This window comes from Salvelinus fontinalis, chromosome 14, assembly GCF_029448725.1.
Source record: "Salvelinus fontinalis isolate EN_2023a chromosome 14, ASM2944872v1, whole genome shotgun sequence".
Classification (NCBI taxonomy): Eukaryota; Metazoa; Chordata; class Actinopteri; order Salmoniformes; family Salmonidae; genus Salvelinus; species Salvelinus fontinalis.
In genome coordinates this window covers 40,690,940-40,716,312 of record NC_074678.1, presented here as the reverse complement: position 1 = coordinate 40,716,312, position 25,373 = coordinate 40,690,940, and the positions used below count along the sequence as shown (strand labels likewise).

General features: G+C 42.6%; 1 protein-coding gene across 8 annotated transcripts in view; it reads left to right on the top strand.

Annotated features, from left to right (window-relative positions):
- pip5k1ca (phosphatidylinositol-4-phosphate 5-kinase, type I, gamma a) overlaps nt 1-25,373 on the top strand; it is an 82,648-nt gene that overhangs the window by 12,932 nt on the left and 44,343 nt on the right. For 3 of the 8 annotated variants that reach the window (XM_055861800.1, XM_055861799.1, XM_055861802.1), the window contains exons 2-5: nt 19,461-19,492; nt 21,234-21,320; nt 22,069-22,199; nt 23,631-23,748. In XM_055861800.1, coding sequence (XP_055717775.1) covers nt 19,461-19,492; nt 21,234-21,320; nt 22,069-22,199; nt 23,631-23,748 — 368 coding nt within the window. Of the gene's footprint in view, nt 1-18,224; nt 18,286-18,305; nt 18,526-19,460; nt 19,493-21,233; nt 21,321-22,068; nt 22,200-23,630; nt 23,749-25,373 lie in introns of those variants that run through there. The other 5 variants (XM_055861797.1, XM_055861801.1, XM_055861803.1 and 2 more) reach the window with 4 other exon arrangements.

Genomic DNA, 25,373 nt, shown 5'->3' with positions numbered 1-25,373 from the left:
GTTATCAAAACGTCACGCCAGGGTAAGCCTACACGAAACACAGCCCTTATTTTACATGTTTCTAAAAGAATGAATGGTGTTAAAACGGATGGAACCATTTCGCCGTGTGACCGCTTGGTTTTATGGGTATTATGACACCTCCAATGTGGGGCTCTATTGCCTAGGTAGCATACACGGAGTGTACAAAACATTATGAACACCTGCTCTTTCCATGACAGACTGACCAGGTGAAAGTTTTAATCCCTTATTGATGTCACTTGTTAAATCCGCTTCAATCAGTGTGATTGAAGGGAAGGAGACAGGTTAAAGAAGTATTTCTAAGCCTTGAGACATGTATTGTGTATGTGTGCCATTCACATGGTAAATGGGCAAGACAAAAGATTTTTGTGCCATTGAAACGGGTATGGTAGGTGCACCGGCTTGTGTCAAGAACTGCATCACTGCTGGGTTTTTCACACTTAACAGTTTGTATCAAGAATGATCCACCACCCAAAGGACATCCAGCGAACTTGACACAACTGTTGGAAGCATTGGAGTCAGCATGGGCCAGCATCCCTGTGGAACGCTTTTGAAATCTTTCACACAAGCTGAATTTGAATACACAGTCTAGGTTTTTTCCTCTTTTCATTTTTCTCAGCTGTCAACACTGGACTGATTCCAAATCCCTTTACCCGACAGTGCCTTAACCCCAATTTCTGCATGTGGCTTCTGGAAATTAGGTTTGTGGAGGTTTGGCTCATCTCTTCAATGTTGGTGATAGTAGATTGGCTCTCTTTGAAATCACTTTCCTTATCACTGTATTTTTGGAAGCGGGACTGAAAAGGACCTGCATGGTTCAGAAGAGGTATTTGCCTACCAGGCCATTGCAGTTTTATATTATAGATTCCTTATGATCACTTTCTCAAATACAACTATGTAGCCTAATACCACTCTTCCGTCTCATTTTGTACGTTTGTATTGAACTGTTGTTGATGCATTTAATCCGTTTTAGCCTGCTCAGGGAATACGAATGAAAAATAGCTTCATAGATAAATAGCAGTTTAACACTGACGTGAGAACAGAATATGTTGAGTAATGTGTAGTGTCCATGTCAACTAAATGAGGTGAAGAAATTTCTAATTTATTAATCCCAGCCCAATTTCACTCTTTGGGGATATTTATTGATACATTAGAGATGTTTGCAAGCACAAGCTCGTATTTCAGATTAAAACGTAGGCCTAACTGTTTACAGTGCAGTCAACATGTCATGTTACACAACATACTTTAATGTCTGTTGCGTAATACTTGTGCTAGGTCAGGAATCTGTACAATGGCTTGCCTCTTAAAGATGTGTGTGTGGAGGTGCTGAGACGGTTGTCAGTCAAGTTATTTTAGCTGGTCCTCTAAACTGTACTGCAAGGCTGGGAGATTTGACCATGTCCTTTGTGGGGAAAAGTGCTGACTTTGACAAGAGGCAAGCCAATAATTCAGGACAAAACTCCCATGAATCAGTCTGAGGGACTGCTGCTTAGCTATGGGTGAAAATGAAAGTTCAGTTTACTAGGGGTCCCCAGCCAGTGTCAGCTGCATCAGTGTGCACATTGCACTGAAAATACATAAATGTACAGGAGTGCATGATTTTTACACGTGTAGATTAAACAGAAGTCATGCTATTCTGCCATTGGGATTTGTACTTTTACAGCCTATTACTTAAATAGGCTTACTGATGGAGTGTTAGTAATTTGACTAGTGATGTTTAATTTAGACTCGATCCAACTAGCAAATAGGCAAACATCGCTTTCCACAGACATGCAATGAAAGCTTTCCGTGTAGGAATGTCAACGGACATATGATGTACAATTTTTTTTCTCACGCAGTCACAGAGAACCATTAGCATCTCTGGAGACCCACAGTCATTTTTGATATAGCTTGATCAAAGTCTCTCAGGCAGATTGATATCGCTAGCTACATTCTGTCTGAATGAATCTGCAAGCCAGAATGTTTAAAGACTGTTGTCCATTTGAGCTCTTTGGAGCGCAAATCAGCATTATTTTTCAGGACATAGACAATGTGACTTCACATTGACTTTAATGGTTGATAATGTAGGCTACTGGTGACAGAGCAGTTCCCCAACATCTCCCCAAGCAGACGCTGCTGTTGTGCAAAAATTCTACTTGAGATAATTCGGCTTCCCTGCTGATATTTTCTTGTTTATTGAAGCTAGCTTATGTCAGGGAGGATTCTTCTGACATTACAGGTCCTTTCACTGTGCTATCTTGACTTCACAGTTGAGTCTAAATGTAGTAGTTCACTCATACTTTCACCGCACGCACAATAAGGTCATGTGTGTTTCCTCTTCTGGTGTAGAGCTTCCGATTCAAAGGTTCAGCTGTTGTAGTTGATAAGCCATAATGGAGTGGTTGTAGGTTGCTCCACAGACCTCTTCAATCTGCTGTTGCCTGCTCTAAAAGGGTCTTTCTTTGGCCAATGTTTGGTCGGATAAGGGATCATAAAAGTGCATTCTTTCTTGACAGCTTTATGATTGAAAATAAGTAGACTAGCCTAAGCCAGCCCACCAATAAGCCAAGGCTATTAATTACATCAGCATCACTTATGGAAAGTGAAACAAAGATAATCAGCTTGTCACTGCTGAATAAGGATAAAATCAAAATGATTGGTTGATTGGGCCCATTGTTCCGTGAACATGTCAGCTGTAACATATGGCCTCAACATGTTGTTGAGTTTTAGTTTTACAAGAGATCATATCGTTCTTAGTGAGTACATGGTGTGGGAGTCACTGTGGTTTGTTAAATAATCATCTCACCATTTTGTTCCATTCAGGCATTCACACTCAAGCAACCAGAATTTTTCTCTTTAGATCAATGAACAGTCAGGCTGACAGAATTAATCTCACTAAGGCCTATCTCCTCTCCTCGGTCCACTCGTCCCCCCCACCCTCCACACTTCAGTACCTCCTCTCCATTGTGAGTCAGTGAATCCCTTGGCTTAGCCCCTCGTTCCTCAGCATCCATCCCTCTTTCCTTATCTCCGCCGCTGTTCTTTGCTGTAGGCTGCTGTTGTCAGAAATGCTGACAGAGGCACAATGCTGTGCTTCGCTGCGTAATTTGCCATTGATCCATTTGCCTTCCTCCCGTTCTCTCCTCTTTCTCCCTCCCAAGCGACGTGCTACTCTCAGGGTTTCTGTAAATCTTGCTGGACAGAGCTTTGACCGGAGTCCTCTCTGATCTTTTTGCATCATCTTATAACAGGCTAATTGTGTGCTTTTGCGTGCATATGCTGAAGATGGCATTGCCTCAGAATATGTGGGTAAATTTACTAGATGGATATGAATGTCTTTGTTTTTTGGCTGTCTTTTGGCTCCCTTGTCTGTGTGTTTTCATGTAGGCCCAGTTTTCCAGTTTAATTATATCGAAGAACCATGGAGGCACCATCATCATCCCCTCTGCTCCGCATGTGTCGTTGCCAGTCTGCACGTGAGAGCAGAGCTCAGCTTCAGAGTTTATTACACAGATGACATCATCACGCTGCCCTGTTGTGTACCCAAATCAAAGGTTGCTGCTGATTCTAATTACACAGCGCTGTGCACACTGCCAATTGGAGCTGTTATTATTTCACATCGTGGTACTAAAGTCTGAGATAATCCAGAGCTGTTTGAACCTAGCCCGTCCCTACTAAACCTTCTATCAAAACGGCTCCTCTGTCTCCCGCTCTAATTCCTCTGTATTTTATCTTCAAATACGTTACGACTTCAAAGTTATTTAAAAATCCCCTCCAGAGTCTGTATGACACAGTGAAATTCTTTGGACTGGGAATTCTCTGTATCAGTGCTTAAGTCAGGCTGGCGGAAGAACATTTTATATCCATGCACAAAGGCATGAGGAGAGCTTATCTCACAGTCTTGACTGCTTTACTGGTCTCTAAATATGAAAGTAGATGGAGCAACAGTTTCTCTTAAGCATGGGAGGGATTCAGGGGATGTTAGTACACATACAGGGGTCATTTTTGAGAGTAGTAGCCATCTGTGCTAATGCTAAGGATGCTGCGGTATACTGGATTACTTATGCAAGTATCATTCAATCGCTCATCGTTATGGGTCAAAATCCAGACATTATCCTAGAACTCCTCAGGGGTTAGTAAAGTCAACTATGAGCACAGTTACATGCACACAATAATATGATTGTGAATAGTCAGATTCATGTAATAGTTTCTTTAAAACGTTTACATGCTTTGCAAGAAGAACGATTTCTCTAATAATACTGTTTACATGGACACACCTGAAATCAGGCTACATGATGGGTATTTTTATAAATGCAGAAAATTGCCAATCATAATAAATGTTCTACCAGAGACCATGTTATTTTTGCGAGGCCTATTTTAATCTGAGTTCAGATGTACAGTATAAAGTTTTTATGTGAAAACTCTTTCTAAGATGCATACTTTCAGATTTTCCCAAACTCGCAAATAAGAGGGAGGCTTGCTCTACTGGTGCTGGCACATGTGCAGATCAAATACACAGCTGGCACTCTGATTTTAAGCTGTTTACATGTTCTAATTAGAAAGATTGCTCAGAAAACCAGGTGTTTTAATCGGCGTATGCTCACTTTTATTTTGACCTCAGGCCGATTTAAGATGAGCAGAGTAATGCCAGGCGGACACTACACGACTTTTAAAATCCTAACATCGCTGAACATCTCACATTAAACAACAGTATTTCCTGTATTTTTTGTTGTTGTCTTGCCAACGTAGTGGTGTGCACACTAAACAATGTGGCGCCGACGGGGGGTCACACTACAAGGTTATTCACTTGGTTATGAGGATCCTCGATACCACGTTGTCTGTTTTCAGGCAGACATTCACGCTTGCCATGCGGAGTTGAAATATCTAGCCAATACATTTTGAATTGAATAACATTGTGTGTAAAGAGCTTGTCAGAGCTGTAGCGATTTGTCACTTTGGCAAGTACATACGCATACCAGTAGTAGTAGTAGTAGTAGTCGTAGTCGTAGTCGTCAAAGCTCCTGCGCGAGAGTCTACACCTTCTGGGTGACACAATACTTTTTATCAGGCGAGCTCTCAATGGCTTGTGCCGATTTTAAAATCAAACATGTTTGAAGATATCAGGGTGTCTGGATCTGCCCAAAGACGGGATCAGTAGCCCTCAGATTGCGTCTATGACCCGCTCACATGAAATGAGCGTCGGTGACGGCCGTGCACCCCGAGTAGGCAACATCGTGGAGATTTTGTCTCCGATCTCAAAACCTGGTCTGGCAAAAGCTAAATTGGGGCCGAAAGGTGTTTACATGACTATTTCCATACTCGATTTACTGCCATATCTGTTTAGTATCGAATTATGAGTGTGTCTGTAAACATACTCCATGTTACTGGACTACTAGCAGCCATTCTGCACTGACCTCAAAGCATCACAAGAACATAACTTGCTCTAGTGAACTAGGTCTGAATTCTGGGTTAGTCAGATGGCAGGTTAGTCTAACTCAGTCAATCATTTACTACACTGAATATTCTGTTACTGATGAATGCAGAGTTGACAGTCAGGGCATCATTGACACAATGTTTCACAAAGTATAGAGATGCTGTGGGGGTTATGAATCTGTAATGGAATTGAACAGTGAGGAAGTTCATTCATTATACAGCTGGCGAACTTACTGAATGAAGTTCATTCATTATACAGCTGGCGAACTTACTGAACCTTCTCTCCACTGTTTGCTATTCATTCAAAACCATCTCTATCATTCGTGACACTTAGGGCATGCAGTTGACTCTAGTCATTGATTGATTTTAAAGGCTATTTTCTCATTGACAAACATTTAAGTAGAGGCAGCGCGACGAGATTTAAATTGACATAATATGTACAGAAACTTTTCAATTTACGTTACATCCTTGCTTAACCTTTTGTTGAGGCTGGCAACGTGCCATTCTTGCGCTGCAGCTCCACATTTACCATAAATATCAGTATCACAGTAGCCACTGACTAGTCAGTAAGCTTGCAAGCTATTCAACAATGCAAGCAACTTTTCCTCTAAAACATATTAGCTAGCTACGCTCTTGAATAATGCAACCAAACCATATTACTCTTGAGTAATGAAATAATTCACAAGCACGAGCAGATGATTAAATGGTTTTTCTCATTCGTACACACATTAGCTAAATGTAGGGTTAGCATGTATCTTGCAAGACAATGACAGCTAGCTAGCTATTAGAAAATCAAATCAAATTTTATTGGTCACATACACGTGGTTAGCAGATGTTATTGCGATTGTAGCGAAATGGTAACAGGTAATATCTAACAAATTCCACAACAAAACCTAATACACACAATCTAGTAAAGGAATGGGTTGAGAATATATAAGTATAAAATATATGGATGAGCAGTGACAGAGCGGCTAAGATGCAATAGATAATAAAGAATAGATAGTGAAGGAAACAGTGTACAGTATATGAGATGAATAATGCGAGATGTAAACATTCTTAAAGTGGCATTATTAAAGTGTCTAGTGTTCCATTTATTAAAGTGGCCAATGATATCAAATCTGTAGGTAGGCAGCCGCCTCTCTGTGCTAGTGGTGGCTGTTTAACAATCTGATGGCCTTGAGATAGAAGCTGTTTTTCAATCTCTCTCTCCCAGCTTTGATGCACCTGTACTGACCTCGCCTTCTGGATGGAAGCGGGGTGAACAGGTAGTGGCTCGGGTGGTTATTGTCCTTGATGATCTTTTTTGCCTTCCTGTGACATTGTCACGCCTGCTCCCGCCCCGCCAGGCTGCTCTGCATCACTCATTCCTGCCATCATCTATTACGCACACCTGACTTCCCTTGTCACACGCATTAGTGATATTGGACTCACCTGGACTCACTCATCACCTGTTTATTACCTCCCCTATATTTGTCAGTTCCCCTGCTCTGTACCCCGCTGATGCATTGATTGTTATTTGTCTGTGTTACCCATGTGCTGATGCTGTTCCTGTCTCGTTCCATGTCTGTTCTTTATTAAGTGTTTGACTCCCCGTACCTGCTTCGCCTCTCCAGCGTCATCCATGTGACACATTGGGTGTTGTTGGTGTCCTGGGGGCCATGTAATTTGCCCCCGGTGATGCGTTATGCAGACTGCACCACCCTCAGGAGAGTTGGAGGCGTGCATGGCCACGCAGTCGTGGGTGAACAGGGAGTACAGGAGAGAGCTGAGAACACACCCTTGTGGGGCCCCAGTGTTGAGGATCAGCGGAGTGGATCTGTTGTTTCCTACCTTCACCACCTGGGGCGGCTCATCAGGAAGTCCAGGACCCAGTTGCACAGGGCGGGGTCGAGACCCAGCTTAATTATGAGTTTGGAGGGCACTATGGTGTTGAATGCTGAGCTGTCAATGAACAGCATTCTTACATAGGTATTCCTCTTGTCCTGATAGGATAGGGCAGTGTGATGGCGATTGCATCGTCTCTGGACCTATTCGGTCAGTAAGCAAATTGGAGTGGGTCTAGGGTAACAGGTAGGGTTGAGGTGATATGATCCTTGACACGTCTCTCAAAGCACTTCATGATGACAGAAGTGAGTGCTACGGGGCGATAGTCATTTATTTCAGTTAACTTAGCTTTCTTGGGAACAGGAACAATGGTGGCCCTTTTGAAGCATGTAGGAACAGCAGACTGGGATAGGGAGCGATTGAATATTGTCCGGAAATACACCAGCCAGCTGGTCTGCACATGCTCTGAGGACGCGGCTGGGGATGCCGTCTGGGCTTTCCTTTCTTAAAGCTACGTCGACAATTTCAGAATATAACTGTAAGCTGTCAACTGTCGGGCAAGTGTTGTGTGCTACTTCTGGAGGTAGCGTTTGAGACATGAGAAATACACAAGTTTACATTACAGTAATGTCTCTCAAGAATGTCTCGAAATTCTCTTTAATTCTTGTTAATGAGAATAGAATTTTAGTCTGTGACCGAAGTTGTGTGTAGAGCTTTGCATAATATATTTTTGATCACTTACCCCCACATTACTATACATTAACATTTTGTTGTTAGATTCTGTGGTTGTCAGTGGAGGCTGCTGAGAGGAAGACGACTCATAATATTGGCTGCAACGGAGCGAATGGCATCAAACACATGGAAACCTTGTGTTTGATGTATTTGATACCATTCCACTCAAGCCATTACGACAAGCCCGTTTTACACAATTAAGGTGCCACCAACCTCCTGTGCTATGCATAATAAATATCTGTCTGGATTTAAAGGTGCTGCATGGTCAATCCGATGTCTGCATTGACCGTACGGCATTTACGGTGAGGCCTCTGCAAAATCAGGGCATTCATACTTCTTGCGCTTCGTGAAGCAGCGCAGAGCTGTTGTGGAGGTTGTCAAGGAAGTGAGTTTGGGTTTATACAGGACCTCCCGCCCCCACCTACCGTCAACCAATTATGTCAAAGCAGAGCTATACGGAGCCCTCCGCATTGTTACAAATTTGGGAGGCGCATGGCGATGCGGTACGGAGCTAAATTTGGCCTCTACATGCCTCCGCAGGCACCGCGATTCCGTCAAACCCTCTATACGAAGCATAAATTGGCTCTTATTCTTACTCTCTAGAACAGTGGTACCCCTAGTGGGGTTGCGGGGAAACTCACCCCACCCCAATACATTTAAAAAAAAATTGAGAGTACAGATTATTGTATGGGACAATATGCAATTGTTTTTTGAGAAATGTAATGAATTGAAGGTTATTTGTTGATGTAAATATCCAAATTTACAGATTTCTTTTAAGGTTGTGTCTTTTAGATTTGGGGTGGGGTGAGGTTTGTGAGAAATTCTTGTTTTAAAAAATGGGGTCCCCAGAAATTCTTGTGGTCCCAGGTGAAAAAGTTTAAATACTACTGCTTTAGAAGCTGTCTTCATACTTCAGAATTCTCTGAAGTAATTGCAAAAGGCTTTAAGATGATCTATCATCCATCCTCCCCTCTACAAATTCATCCTTTCAGACAGTCAAGATTTACACTGTCAGACTGTCGATCCCTGTCTTGGTGTATTCAGCTGGGTTTAGGACACGTTCAATGATTTCTGTCTGAGAGCACAAACTGTACACCTTTATACACGGGCTAGGCCTAGGAAGGCTTTTGAGAAAATTGCATGAGATTCACATCACATCTTGGACGTATGAGTCAAACCGAGTTCAGGCCTCAAGCTGTTGCACGAGGGTGGACATAATATTAAATCAAATCAAATGGTATTTGTCACATACACGTGTTTAGCAGATGTTATTGCGGGTGTAGCGAAATGCTTGTGTTTCTAGCTCCAACAGTTAAGTAATATCTAACTAGTAAAAACGAACAATTTCACAACAATACACACAAATTTAAAGGAATGGAATTAAGGATATATCAATATTTGGATGAGCAATGTCAGAGCGGAATAGACTAAGAATAGGATACAGTATATACATATGAGATGAGTAATGCAAAATATGTAAACATTATTAAAGTGACTAGTGTTTCATTATTAAAGTGGCCAATGATTTCAAGTCTATGTATTTAGGGCAGCAGCCTCTAATGTGCTAGCGATGGCTATTTAACAGTCTGATGGCCTTGAGACTGAAAAACAGCTTTTGTCTTAACATGCATCTGACTGTACTATAGTCTAGGTCTATTCATGATCAGTGTAAACATATAGGCCTATTTAATAGGAATGTAACGATTCACGATCGGTGTCGGTCCCTGATTCACATGTTTAAGATACAAGTGCATCGGTCCGCGGACCCCAAACCGATCCAAATGTAGCATGCATCGGTCAGAAAATCGATTCAAAAGTTATGCATCGCTGGTTCACCCAATTTCTTTTTTCTTTTTCTTTTTACATTCTTTCTACCTTCCGAAAATACCTCATCTTTTGTGACAACTGATGCGTCCTCTCCTTCAGTGTTGAACTGCATGTAACTGTGTTGACAGTCATTGATCTGCAAGTCATTTAGCATGCCGAACAACCCCAGGCAATAACAGCCTAGTCAAACTGTGCCCAGTTTCGCACGCTGACCAACGCGAGGTAGGCGGCCTGTTCCTGATCTTGCACATCTGCACGTCACCTTCAGCATTCAAATGCTAAAATGGCTTTATGTGATGTTAGGCTTTATTAGTTGCGTGACAACCTGTGTCATTTGCTAGGTTATTGATATCAATGCGCTGTTAACATTTTTATAAAAGTAAGGGGGGGTGAAAACAAAGAACATCGGCTACATTGCCCCCCCCCCCAATCTGATAATGTTAGTGGGGTGGTTCTCTAATCAAACCGAATTGCACCGAAACTGAAACGTACTTTTCCTGTATCGAATCCGAGCCCAAATCATCTGGCCACCTATTTCACAAGTTTGTCTCCGACTTTGTAAGGACAAGTTTTAGCTCCTTATTCAACCCTAGTACCTCCATATGAAGCTGCGGTTGAGCCACATATGGTCAGCCTCTTACTGAGTCCAGATGTTATGTCTAGCCTAACCCAGGAGTTTGGGAAGGTGGTCACTGCTACGGTCGCACCCATATAGCATTTACGCTATGGATCCTGAGCCAGACAGACTAGTAGGTAAACAAGATCATTAGCTCTTAGTCACCAGAGCAAGATGTGCTTCTCTCAGCAACCAACACCATGATTATTTATGGTCTACTGAGTGAAACGGAACCTAGCTACTACTCATGTTTTTAAACTGCCATGGTCCCCTCTGTTCACCCTGAAAGGACTTTCATGCTGGTCACAAATTCTCTTGACAGTTTCGGGGATCAGCGAGTGATAATTGCTCAGCTCTGATCCAAGGCCCCAGTAAGTGATGAAAATAAGGTAGGGGGAATAGCGAGGGAGAGAGAAATCCCCTTCCCCTTCTTCTCTCAGCCTGAAGCTGAGAGAAGCACATATCTGAGCACATATCTCCAGAGAGGATATGCTGACACACACACACACTGGACGCCCCAAGAATTGGTGTGCATAGGACTTGGTAAACAATCCGCTGTCTACTAGACGGTGTGGGGAAGTAAACCAAAGTCCTTTAAAAGAGAGAGGTCTATTTTTACAACATAGTCTAAATGTGTTCTCTGTACACCCATCCTCCTGACAGATTCACATAATTAGTCGGCCCAGTATTGACACATTGTGCTCTGCAGATGGTCGTATCCTGTCTACTGTAGGTCTTGGAACGGATGAGTCCTATTCATCAGCATACCACACCCTGTTATGTCACAACATTTGGTTAGAGAAACTGGCTATGATTAAGCACGCCAATCCATGTTAATGTGTGTTGACATCTGTGTGTGCTGGAGCATGTTGTTTATCAGACCACGGTCTTTGTCTGTCCCAGCCAAGCAGGATTTCTGGGTGAATGACAGAGTCATGCTGGGTCCATCTCCAGCATACTGTCCATCATTCCGATTGAGACAGATGGGAGACTGAGCATTGAGTCAGAGGGCAGCCAGGGTCAGAGACAGCAGAGGCTCCACTCAGGCAGGCAGTGTTAAGCCCTAAGGAGTTAATGTTAGAGCCCTGTGAAGCAGTACATTGTTGACCTGGAGAGACTGACTTGCCTTTACTGCTGCATTTTATAAGGGTCAAGCCCTTGTACATCAGTGCATAATTTTTGAGAAAGTTCAAATTGCCAATGTGTATCTTGCAGTAACCTAAAATGAGGATTTCGCTGTAAGTGACTGCATTCCAGGCCATGGCAGGACACAGGAGGTCTGTGGAGGTTTTGAGTCTACAGTCATTGAGACCCCAGCAGTCGGCAGAGCGGACTAGGTATTAATAAAGATGCAATGTATTAATTTGCTTTGAATTTCCATCTCAATGGCTGAGTTCAGTTTGGGTTGTGGTTTTGAAAGAAAATGTACTGAACACTTTTGCCATCTGGTCTCAATGTATCCAGTCTTTTAAAAATGTCAAAAGTTAGAGAAGCAGTATTGACCATGTAGCCTAGCCATTGTCTTTCATGGAGAGGAAAGGCCACAAAAATTTTGTTTTTGGGAATGGTAGTCAGTGTGCCAATACACCAGGTTCCTTCTTGAGTTTCACTATATTGTTATTGTCCTGCTTTCAAAGGAAACATCACCTACCTGTCCTGACAAGCCTCTACTATGTCCTGTCCTTCATGTCAGCTGGGTGAGTTAGGGGATTACAGTACTACTCATTGAGTGACTGGGACACCATGTGGCTTAGACTAGTGTTTGTCTATTCTGAAGCTCCATTATGGAACAAAGAGACCACATAACCCGATATGTTTCTAAAAAACAGTATTTTATAGGGCTGAACATGATTACTTATTCAGGTCACTTTAGCAGTATCACCCCTGGGCAGTTATCTCCATTGCTGCACCATCGAACATTCTACAATCCAATATGGATGTCAGTGTCTATTTTTTAAAAATGAATCCTTCAACACAGGTAGTGAATTGAAATGACATTCATATTAGTTGTTTCTTTCGATCCCTGAACTGACTGAATTAAAAAGGAATTGACCTCAACCCTTTTGTATGTTTTGGTGTCCCAAACATACAATGGCCCAAACATACAGTATAATGCTAGTGTCTTTAGAAGGCCAGACTCCATTGAGATGACTGTGCTGGCAGACTCCATTGAGCAGCAGCTCAGCCCACCCATAGGCCTCAATGACTGGTGCTTTTTATTAACTCAGAGCTGCTATTGATCAAAATGGAGCCTAGTTGGCTTCATGAAAAGCTATAAATCTTCCCCAGGCACAGGCTGTATCCACTGTCAGCTATATACTGACTGCATATTACATGTCACTAAGTGGTTATGTTGACTAGACTATAATTTCAATGCAAGAATCAATTGTGTTTTTAAGTTGTGGTATGGTTTGACAATTTAAGATGTGTTTTGGAGTGCTAGTCCAGCAATTCTCTATCTGTGGGTTACTGGTATGCCATCTGTTGGCGTGTGGGTAATACAGGGTAATACTGCCAGTTACTGTAATTGCAAGGAATGTGTTAAGCCTAAACGGTTTAGCATTAGTAAAGTTGATGGTTTCTTAATTATGAGTGTGGTCACTCAATAGTCTCAGTTGGGGAAGAATGGGTGAAATCCGACAATTTAGTGACGTCTTGGTCACACTGGAGCATACAGTCAATTACCTCACTACCGCAACTTTCCATCCCGACTTGGACCAAAAACAGAGGAGGGAAGGAGACAGCAACTTGTGATCTAGAGAGAGACCGAGGTGTTGTCCACCATCAGGGTTTTGTGGTGGCCCATCTACTTCTGTGGATTCAATACTCAACAACATACAGGCCTTGCTCTTTTTCAAACCTCATTTTGTTGCCCTGCTTTTGTTTTGGCCTAACTTTAATTGCAGCGGAAAGGCACTTATTAATGAGAAAAATATAGGCCTACTTAAACTGAAGGCACAAGCAGCAAATATAATTGTTGTGTGTGACTAGGGCTGTGACGGTGTTGGAATTTGAGGTTACCGTAATTGGCCAGGCCAATGTACACAGTGACCAACATAACCGTTCAGGGGGAGGTAAAAAAAAAAGGGGGGGGTCACAATTCTGTTTGTAACTTGTTTACATGGATATGCTTCTTAATTAAAATGTATTTTAAACAAGCAATTACACTTCATTATTATCATGGCATGTCATTATTATTGTTCAGGTTATTACTAAATATGAATCAACAAATGAATAAATGCCGGGTTGGAGAGGATCTTAAGCGTTTTCTTATTGACACAACATTAACGGACTCAAAATCAAGATATATACCTACCTTGTCTGTTGGCTTTTCTGCATATTATTTTTTAATACAGATCCTATTTCGACGCACAAAACCATTTCAATGAAGTCCGAGGGGTTTTCTCTCACTTTTCCCAAAACATTTGGGACTGCTGCTGCAGTCATTCGATGGCAGTGGTATTGGCATATTGAGATAAGTAATGTAGCTTTAACCTCTGAAAATAGGACTTTTACCAGATTAAATCATAACAGGAGCGTTTTGATTCTTATTAAAGAGTCCAGACAGGCTACTTTATGAAACTTTCTGAATCAACATATACACTTACCATGAGTGTATAAAACATTCGGATCGAAACAATACCCATTGATGACTTTGCTAATGCTACTGTATACACTGAGTATACAAAACATTAAGAACACCTGCTCTTTCCATGACAGACTGACCAGGTGAATCCAGGTGAAAGCTATGATTCCTTATTGATTTCACTTGTTAAATTCTCTACAATCAGTGTAGATAAAGGGGAGGAGACAGGTTAAATAAGGATGTTTAAGCCTTGAGACATGGATTGTGTATGTGTGCCATTCAGAGTGTGAATGCTGATTTTCATCTTTTGTCTTGCCCGAACACACACCCCCATAAAAGCACCCGTCAGTCAAAGCCACCAGCGTATGTCAGACACAAGCAAATTATTCTCCTTAAAACATAATTTAAATCAAATCTAGGATTACCTTTAACGTTTTCCAAAATTAGGCTATAAGATAAATTATGAAGGGGACAGCTATGCTATAGTATGAAGATGAAACTGACAATCATTAAAATAGAAACAAATACACACATGTCCATAGCCTAGCCTGTTCATCAAAGGCGCTGATTATCGAGGGTGTTAAAGATTTTTCAAATACTGTGAGGAGCTATTATAATGCGTGAGGTGAAGAACAAATGACTGAGAAGGCTAGCACGGCTCTGTCACCATCAACAGGACAGAGAAACAAGACACACATTCATTAACACATGGATGGCGAAAATGATGGTATGAAATACACCAAAAAGTTCTCACAAGTGTAACAGGTTGTGAACTCTGTAAACAACGACGATTCCACTCCGAGAATGAGAAGGGTAAATTGCTGTAATTAATACATGCATTAACAGAAATGTATGTAACCAAATGACAGGGATTAACAGTAAATGGCCTGTTTTACAAACAGTAGGCTACCAAATGGGCAATCATAAAAGTGCATTGTGGGCTGACACGGTATAACCTAGGCTACTATTCTATTTGCAGGAATAGGAGGGCGGTCATTTTTTCTGTCTCGCCTAGGGCAGCTTATCGGACAGGACCGGGCCTGATCAGCGTTTATTAGTCTATAAATTAAGAAATGATTCCGTATCAAATTATGCCAGGTTGGAGAGGATTGGTGCATTGTCCATTTGACACAACATTAGTGCATTATAGGCCTCAGAGTCGGAACGACCTTGTCGACTGCTGATGATTAATTCATGAATAGTCATACACTTCCAACCTTTTTTAAAAGAAGACCGATGTATTTATTTACTAACAAGCAATGAAAACGTGCATTTAAAAATATATATTTTTACTGAAGTGCCATAGCCTATAGCGCTCTACACCCTAGTGTAGCTATTCTACACTGACAAAAATATAAACGCAACATGTACATTTAGTGTGTGGAATGAAGGCAGAGTGTGTCTGATTCCAGGTACATGTGCATACTCATAAAATCCAGTTGACCTCAATTGGGGAGCCATGGAAACCATGGAATGGGGAGTGGACAAGGGGAGCGGGTGCAGTTGGATCTAGGAGGATTTGGCTTTGTTTATGGTAGGGCTGACCCCATTTAGTCGACTGGTTGATTTGTTTCGTCGATAGGCTGTTGGTCGACAGATGTTTTTAGTCGAGCAGTGACAAATGTGTATATATATATTTTTTTTCATTGCACACAAGACACCTGTCTGATTTGCTCCTCTCTCTGTGGACTAATCCATTAAGGAGGCCGCGGGGGTGCCACGGTCCAAGAGAAATAAGTGTGTCAGCTGCACAAGGCACGTTTCTCCAGAATGCGCCCTCTCCCACCATTTTGTGCATATTCATTGTTTCATAACTTGTGTGCATTGTTTGCTGTGTCTGTCAATTCTCCATTACATATCACTAGTAGTAGCCTACATTTTAACATTAATTTCTAATCTGCAATGTATTTTTGTTTAGTTATGGTATTTCGGTTAAGACATTCAAATTATTATTATTATTACAGTCATTTACCGTTCTCATTGTCGGGGTGGACACGTTGTTTGGAGAACTCACAACCTATGCTAGACTTGTGAGAAACACATTTTTGTTTATTTCATTCCATTTACGAGGTTTTGTCAATTTATCGTCTTTTGTTTGAAACGCTCCTGTCAATGTTGACTAAGGATGAGCACTTGTTCACCTGTATATAAGTAGGACTAGTCTACATGGCCTGCACGCAAATGTAGGCCTATAATGTAGGGACGTTTTGATTTAGTATTTCTGATTGTCTTACCTACCACTAATGAGCTGTGGAGCATTACCCCCCCAAAATGTCTTCACCTCAAACAGCAAGTAAACAATGTCTGTTTTTAGAATCAATTGAGAATGACAATAGTTCCTAAAAAGAATTAGAAAAATATTTTCAGCTCGCTCTTTTTCAAAGACCACTCGGCATGAAAACGAAAAATGTAATGCTCTGATCCAGTGGAAATGTCATAAAATACCTGGTTTACTTCTTATCCCTTGCACAAATAGCCTACAGCTGTGTCTGTCCCGAGCTCACTGGTGCAGGAAACTCTGAGGCCCAGAAAATTTTATACAATGTTGCAAGTTTGTTAGCACAAGTTTCCAGCCAACCCAGTTGATAGTTGATATGATGTTACAAGTTCGTTTGACAGGCCACGCATAGCCAATGTGATTTTATAGGATATTTATTTTTATCAGGATATTTTGTACCAGCAGGCTGCAATGTTTTTATTTGTTGGCTTAATGTAGGCTATTTTTTACATAGTTGACAATTGCAATAAAAGTTATTTTTAGATTTGTATCATTTTCATTTATACTGAACAAAAATATAAAGCAACATGGTCCCATGTTTCATGAGCTGAAATAAAAGATCCCACAAAAAGCATATTTCTCTCCAATTTTGTGCGCACATTTGTTTACATCCCTATTAGTGAGGATTAATCCATCCCCCTGACGTGTGGCATATCAAGAAGCTGATTAAACAGCATGATCATTACACAGGTGCACCTTGTGCTGGGGACAATAAAAGACCACTCTAAAATGTGAGTTTTGTCACAACACAATGCCACAGATCTCAAGTTTTGATGGAGTGTGCAATTGGCATGCTGACTGTAGTAATGTCCATCAGAGCTGTTGCATCCAATGTTGTTTTAAAGAATTTGGCAGAACATCCAACCAGCCTCACAACTGCAGACCATGTGTAACCACGCCAGCCCAGGACCTCCACATCAGGCTTCTTCACTATCGGGATTGTCTGAGACCAGCCAACTGGACAGCTAATGAAACTGAGGAGTATTTTTGTGGGGAAGCCCTTTTGTGGAGAAAAACCCATTCCTATTGGGTGGGCCTGTGGGCATGAGAAAGTCAACAGCCGGCACTACAGTACAACAGACCATAATACAGCCATCTCCTGAGTGGCGCAGCGGTCTAAGATACCGTATCTCAGTGCAAGATACCAGTCCCTGGTTCGTATCCAGGCTGTATCACATCCGGCTGTGATTGGGAGTCCCATAGGGTGGCGCACAATTGGCCCAGCATCGTCCGGGTTTGGCTAGGCCATCATTGTAAATAAGAATTTGTTCTTAACTGACTTGCCTAGTTAAATAAAGGTTAAATAAAAAAATCTCCCATTGAAGTCAGAGAGAAGAGGCTAGATGTTCTATAATTATGTGACAAACACATCTAATGTGAATGAGAGGGTCTACTATTTACCACATATAAATTCTACAAACTGTAAACCCAGAGCAAGAATAGGTAAATAAACATTTATCAGTTTAAGCGTGTGATGGAAGAGGTGCGCCGGAAAGGTGAGGCTGAACTATCACACACAGTAGGCTTGTTCATTCTCCCCTGGTCTGTTAAGTTTAGACACGGGCTCATTTAGCTGATGGCCAGTAGGCAATGAGCGAGTGACCTTGAGGGAGGTGACTGACTGATGCACGTGGAAATTAGCGAGAGGACAGGACACCTCCAGAATGCCTTTGTCCCATGACTCCTTCCATCCCTCCCTGTCATCCACTACTAATGGACTTGCTGCTAATGGCTTTATGTGACAAAAAAGCTAACAGATTACCTGGTCTGCTTAGTACTTCCCAGGACTGGTTGGTATTTATTGTGATGAGTAGGCTATATTTGTTTATCCCCCTGCACAGCTTTGGTGGCTGTAATACATGGTGATGGTCTTCACTGGTTCTGCCACGTAATCGACATGGTTCATTGACTAGACCTCATTCCCTCCCTAGGTCAGGAGCACATGGGAGTGACCGATCCCATTGGAAACCTCACCAGCGCCATATCTGCCTTGTAGGTTTCAAGGTCTTCTTCACACAACGACACAATCAATACTCTCAAAGAACTGGAAAATGGACCGAAGAAGCCCACTGTTCACAGGGCAAAATGACAGGGGGGCTTTTATAAAGGAAACAGGAACAGAGGAAAGCCTTAGGGACAGAGGAAAGCCCAGTAACAAGGAGGATAGGCACCTCTCTCCTCTCACTCTAACCATCTGCATTGTCAACATTCTCAGTGTCAACGTGGTTGGATGTAATGTCTTTTTTTTCTTCTTTATGCAATGTTCCAGAAGGATTGCATTGGCACGTTTTGGCTTGTTCATCCCTTAGCAAAGCTGTGTGTGACAGAGGGAGCGAGTGAGTTACAGAGAGCTGGAGGGGAGGAGAGGGAGGAGGGCTGGCTCAGTCACATGGGCAACCAGAGGAAGCAGGCAGGCAGACTTTAGCACTGCAGCTTAAAGGAGAAAAACATATTCAGAGAACATGCAGATTCTCCTCTTTGCAGCCCTCTGTCATCACATCGCCGACTCCCGTTGCCTTTCACACCTGGTGTAGCCTATAACGCATTCTTATTCTAAAAGAAAGTATTTCTATAGGCCATTCAAATTGCACTCTTACTGTCTGCGTGTTACTCATGTTAAATAGACAAGCCTAATAATAACAATGTCGGTGTGAACCACTGTCAGTTTTAAATGCCTCAGTCAGTCTATGTATTGACTCTTGATGTAATCAGCCCACTGGCGTCTGGTGTTAATACTCCTAAGAATGAACTGAATCAATCAAGCCAGTAGTGTGTTGTGTTGTGCTGTGCTATCTGAGCTCCCCTCTCTGTCCTTCATTATGCTAAGTGGCGAAATTGGCTACAATTGTGGATCTATTTCAGGCCAGCTGGGGAGAACAGAACAGCAGAGCTCACTGATTACTTCCTTTGTTGTTTACGTCTTCACATCGCATGGCTTTATGGACTGGCAGAAATGCTAGAGTGGGACTGGGGATGGGTGGATGGTACGGATTACCAGGAAGAATGGGCATGGTATGGTGATATGGTAACCATCCACTCCACTACCTGCCCCCCACTGTTTTTTTACACTTAACATATGGGACTTCTGTTTGTTCCTTCTAACACTAATCATGTGAAGTAATGGAGCCTCTCGTAGGACTCACGTTCTCTCTCTCTCTCTCTCACAGACTATTCTGCTAGAAAAGCACACATCACAGAGGTAATGTACTTGCTTACTTTACTTTTATTTAGCCCATATGATCGTGAAATACATTTGACTCTTCCTCCTTACATGCCCTCTATGTTAACCCCCCTCTCCTCACTGTGATCCTACACACACCATTTCCCTATACTCTGTATGTGTTCTGACTGCTACACACACCATTTCCCTATACTCTGTATGTGTTCTGACTGCTACACACACCATTTCCCTATACTCTGTATGCGTTCTGACTGCTACACACACACACCATTTCCCTATACTCTGTATGCGTTCTGACTGCTACACACACACACCATTTCCCTATACTCTGTATGTGTTCTGACTGCTACACACACACACCATTTCCCTATACTCTGTATGTGTTCTGACTGCTACACACACACACCATTTCCCTATACTCTGTATGCGTTCTGACTGCTACACACACACACCATTTCCCTATACTCTGTATGTGTTCTGACTGCTACACACACACACCATTTCCCTATACTCTGTATGTGTTCTGACTGCTACACACACACACCATTTCCCTATACTCTGTATGTGTTCTGACTGCTACACACACACACCATTTCCCTATACTCTGTATGTGTTCTGACTGCTACACACACACACCATTTCCCTATACTCTGTATGTGTTCTGACTGCTACACACACACACCATTTCCCTATACTCTGTATGTGTTCTGACTGCTACACACACACACCATTTCCCTATACTCTGTATGTGTTCTGACTGCTACACACACACACCATTTCCCTATACTCTGTATGTGTTCTGACTGCTACACACACACACCATTTCCCTATACTCTGTATGTGTTCTGACTGCTACACACACCGTGTCCGTCTACTTTGATCCCCCTGCACGTCAATCAGCATCAGTATGCTCAGGGGTAGTGAGGGAATCTCCATAGGGACTGCTATGGTTATAAGCCCCTTCCATGTTCCACTCTGCGCTGTGATGAGAAGCACCCACTCTCAATTTGGCTGCATAATCTGGGAGGATAGAGGTTAGAAAGAGGAATTTGAAGGGACACTCAGTCCACTCAGAAGGCTTAGTGACACATTTACCAAGCGTTCACACCTGTGTCAAGTTTGCACTTGTGATTTTCAAAGGGGAATACAGGACAAAAGAAATCAAAGCTGAAAAATGTGGAACTGTCTTTGTACCTCTTGATATTCAGAAAAAACTCTAGATCACCTTGACTCCACACACAGTCAATACATTTTAAGTTCAGGCTGTAACACTCTACAATGTGGAAAAAGTCAAGGGGTCTGAATACTTTTTGAAGGCACTGTAGACTCACTTTCACATACTCTGCTGCTACGCTGTTTGTCTATCCCGATTGCCTAGTCACTTTTACCCCAATCTATATGTACATATTACCTCAACTGCCTCGTACCCCTGCACATTGACTCGGCCCCGGTGCTCCTTGTACAGTATATAGCCTCGTTATTGTTATTTTATTGTGTTACTGTTTCTAAGTAAGTAAGCATTTCATGGTAAAGTCTACACCTGGCGCATGTGACAAATACATTTGATTTGGTTTACCTTTCGTTCATCATTTGATGTGTTTATTATTGAAAAGAACAGGTGGAAACTTCACACTGGTGCTGCAAACGCTTGATAAACACTAACCTCAGGTGTTCGTGTTGTTAGTGTTGTCAGCCCATAGAAGTGAGTATCGATCTAAATATGTGTCTTAACCACTCTGCTCCATCCTCTGACCAACAGCTACCTGGTGTCTCGGGTCTACCAGGCCAGGGGAAGAGGATGGGCCACAGGGGAGTGGACGCGTCCGGAGAGACCACCTACAAGAAGGTAGGCAGTCGACACCATCTCCCCGGATTTTAGCCAGTCAATTAATTAATTAATCAAGCATATAGTGATCATATATAGTGCCTGACCCTTTTACAAATGCCTTACAGCAAAGCAGCCAAACCCCTAATAGAACAAGCCAAGACATTGGCAAGGAAAAACTCCCTTGGTAGGCACTTGGCAATGGTTCTTTATGCACAGTTAGGCTACAGCTGTGTACAGGCAAAGCAGAGAAGGGACATAGCTCTGTAAGCCTGCACACTGTACTCTCCATTTATACTATACGTTTTATGGTCACATATCCTTGATAGGTGCAGTGAAGTGTGTTGTTTTACAGGGTCAGTCATAGTAGTACGGCACCCCTGGAGCAAATCAGGGTTCAGTGCCTTGCTCAAGGGCACATTGACAGATTTTTGGGGTATTTCTTATATATGTGAGAAGGCATAAAGAAAAGACACTGCAGAGCAATCCGAGTGTGTCTCACAGATAACCAACCTGACAGAGATCTACTCCGACCCGATTCAGCCACCCTGTCTGTTTTTAGCACCTTACAGAATAGGTATTCTGGTTTGCATGTCTGAGTGAGTCAATGTTTTGCCTCTAGTGTAGAATTCATTCCCGTCTGAGAGCTGAGCTAATGGAGCTTGTAAATCGTAAGATTTCTCAATGAATATAAATGAGTGGTAGTCCACCAAGCTCAGAAATGTCTAAGTATTTCCCTAACCCCCACCATCTTTCTCCTCTCCGCCAGACCACGTCCTCTGCCCTGAAAGGTGCCATCCAGCTGGGCATCGGCTACACGGTGGGCAACCTGAGCTCCAAGCCTGAGAGAGACGTCCTCATGCAGGACTTCTATGTGGTGGAGAGCATCTTCTTCCCCAGGTAACCACACCATCAGGGCAGCACACAGCTTTGTGACATTAGAATGAGGTCTTTCAAATATATCAGAGATTTCTGACCGATCACAAAACTGATCCTAGAGATGTTCTTTTGATGGTAAGTCATTTGTTATTTACACTAGAATGATTCCTTCATAGTGGCGCTGCGGTCTAAGGCATTGCATCTCAGTGCAAGAGGTGTCACCACAGTCCCTGGTTTGATTTCAGGCTGTATCACATACGGCCGTGATTGGGAGTCCCAAAGGGCGGCGCACAATTGGCCCAGCGTTGTCCGGGTTTGGCCGGGATATGCCGTAGTTGTAAATAAGAATTTGTTCTTAACTGACTCACCTAGTTAAATAAAGGTTCAATTTAAAATATTTGTTTTACCTTTATTTAACTAAGCAAGTCAATTAAGAACAAATTCTTATTTACAATGACAGCCTACCAAAAGGCCTCCTATGGGGGCTGGGATTAAAAATATAGGACAAAATACACATCCCAACAAGAGACACCACAACACTAGATAAAGAGAAACTTAAGACGACAACATAGCATGGCAGAAACACATGACAACACAGCATAATAGCAACACCACATGACAACGACATGGTAGCAGCACAAAAGATGGTACAAACATTATTGGGCAGCACAAAGGCAAGAAGGTAGAGACAACAATACATCACACGAAGCAGCCACAACTGTCAGTAAAAGTGTCCATGATTCTTTGAATAGCTGCAGCGAACTGAAAAGAGGAGCGACCCAGGGATGTGTGTGCTTTGGGGACCTTTAACAGAATGTGACTGGCAGAAAGGGTGTTGTATGTGGAGGATGAGGGCTGCAGTAGATATCTCTGATAGGGAGGAGTGAGGCCTAAGAGGGTTTTATAAATAAGCATCAACCAGTGGGTCTTGCGACAGGTATACAGAGATGACCAGTTTACTAGGAGTATAGAGTGCAGTGATGTGTCCTATGTGGCGCAATGGTAGCAAATCTGATAGCCGACTGGTAAAGAACATCTAGCCGATCTATAAATTACGTCTCCGTAGTCTAGCATGGGTAGGATGGTCATCTGAATCAGGGTTAGTTTGGCAGCTGGGGTGAAAGAGGAGCAATTACGATATACACCAAGTCTGCAGCTTTGATATGTGCTGAGAGAAGGACAGTGTACCTTCTAGCCATACTCCCAAGTACTTGTGTGAGGTGACTACCTCAAGCTCTAAACTCTCAGAGGTAGTAATAACACCTGTGGGGAGAGGGGCATTCTACTTACCAAACCACATGACCTTTGTTTTGGAGGTGTTCAGAACAAGGTTAAGGGTAGAGAAAGCTTGTTGGACACTAAGAAAGCTTTGTTGTAGAGCATTTAACACAAAATCCGGGGAGGATAATTGTCCCGTATCTAAAAGCCTTTCTCCCTCTCTCCTGGTCCCAGTGAAGGCAGCAACCTGACTCCAGCCCACCACTTCCCAGACTTCCGCTTCAAGACGTACGCTCCTGTGGCCTTCCGCTACTTCAGGGAGCTCTTTGGGATCAGGCCTGATGACTACCTGGTAAGAACATGTAACTCTACCCTTTTTCAACCATGACAACAGACATGAACACATGGCATGGTGTCACCATACATTAGATATCCAGAATGAACAGAGGAGCATTCATTCTCTATTTTTTTACTTATATTTTTTACTTAACACTTATTTTTCTTAACTTCTTAAAGCATTGTTGGTTAAGGGCTTGTAAGTAAGCATTTCACTGTAAGGTTTAAGGTGCACTGTTGTATTCAGTGCACTACAAATACAATTTGATTTAATAGGTCAATGTTGAGGAATGGTTTTAGGGTAGCTAGAGCACCAATTCCTGATCCCACTTTTTTTATATATATTTTTTTTACCTTTATTTAACTAGGAAAGTCCGTTAAGAACAAATTCTTATTTACACTGACGGCCTACCATAAGGCAAAAGGCCTCCTGCGGGGTCGGGGGCTGGGATTATAAAAATAAAAAAAATAGGACATAACACACATCAGGACAAGAGAGACAAAAACTACATAAAGAGAGACCTAAGACGACAACATAGCATGGCAGCAACACAGCATGGCAGCAGCACAACATGGTAGCAGCACAAAACATGGTACAAACATTATTGTGCACAGACAACAGCACAAAGGGCAAGAAGGTAGAGACAACAATACATCACGAGAAGCAGCCACAACTGTCAGTAAAAGTGTCCATGATTGAGTCTTTGAATAGCTGCAGCGAACTGAAAAGAGGAGCGACCCAGGGATGTGTGTGCTTTGGGGACCTTTAACAGAATGTCATTGGCAGAACGAGTGTTGTATGTGGAGGATGAGGGCTGCAGTAGATATCTCAGATAGGGGGGAGTGAGGCCTAAGAGGGTTTTATAAATAAGCATCAACCAGTGGGTCTTGCGACGGGTATTCAGAGATGACCAGTTTACAGAGGAGTGTAGAGTGCAGTGATGTGTCCTATAAGGAGCATTGGTGGCAAATCTGATGGCCAAATGGTAAAGAACATCTAGCCGCTCGAGAGCACCCTTACCCGCCGATCTATATATGATATGTGATATATATGATATATGATATGTGCTTAGAGAAGGACAGTGTACCTTCTAGCCATACTCCCAAGTACTTGTATGAGGTGAGTACCTCAAGCTCTAAACCCTCAGAGGTAGTAATCAAACCTGTGGGGAGAGGGGCATTCTTCTTACCAAACCACATGACCTTTGTTTTTGGAGGTGTTCAGAACAAGGTTAAGGGCAGAGAAAGCTTGTTGGACACTAAGAAAGCTTTGTTGTAGAGCGTTTAACACAACACAAAATACAGGGAGGGGCCAGCTGAGTATAAGACTGTATTGTCTGCATGGAAATGGATGAGAGAGCTTCCTACTGCTTAAGCTATGTTGTTGATGTAAATTGAGAAGAGCGTGGCACCTAGGATCGAGCCTTGGAGTACTCCCTTGGTGACAGAAGCAGGTCTGTGTACAAAAGCTGTTCAGAGGCTCCCTGTATTGAGAGACTGAGGTATCCAGTCCACCTCCTGGTCTTAGCCAACACTCCCACAGCCTGTTGCCCACTCCCTCCCTCTCGGTCCAGCCTGCTGCCAGCAGCACAGCAGGCAATGTAGCAACATGACTGGGAGCGTGATTTCCCCCACCAGACA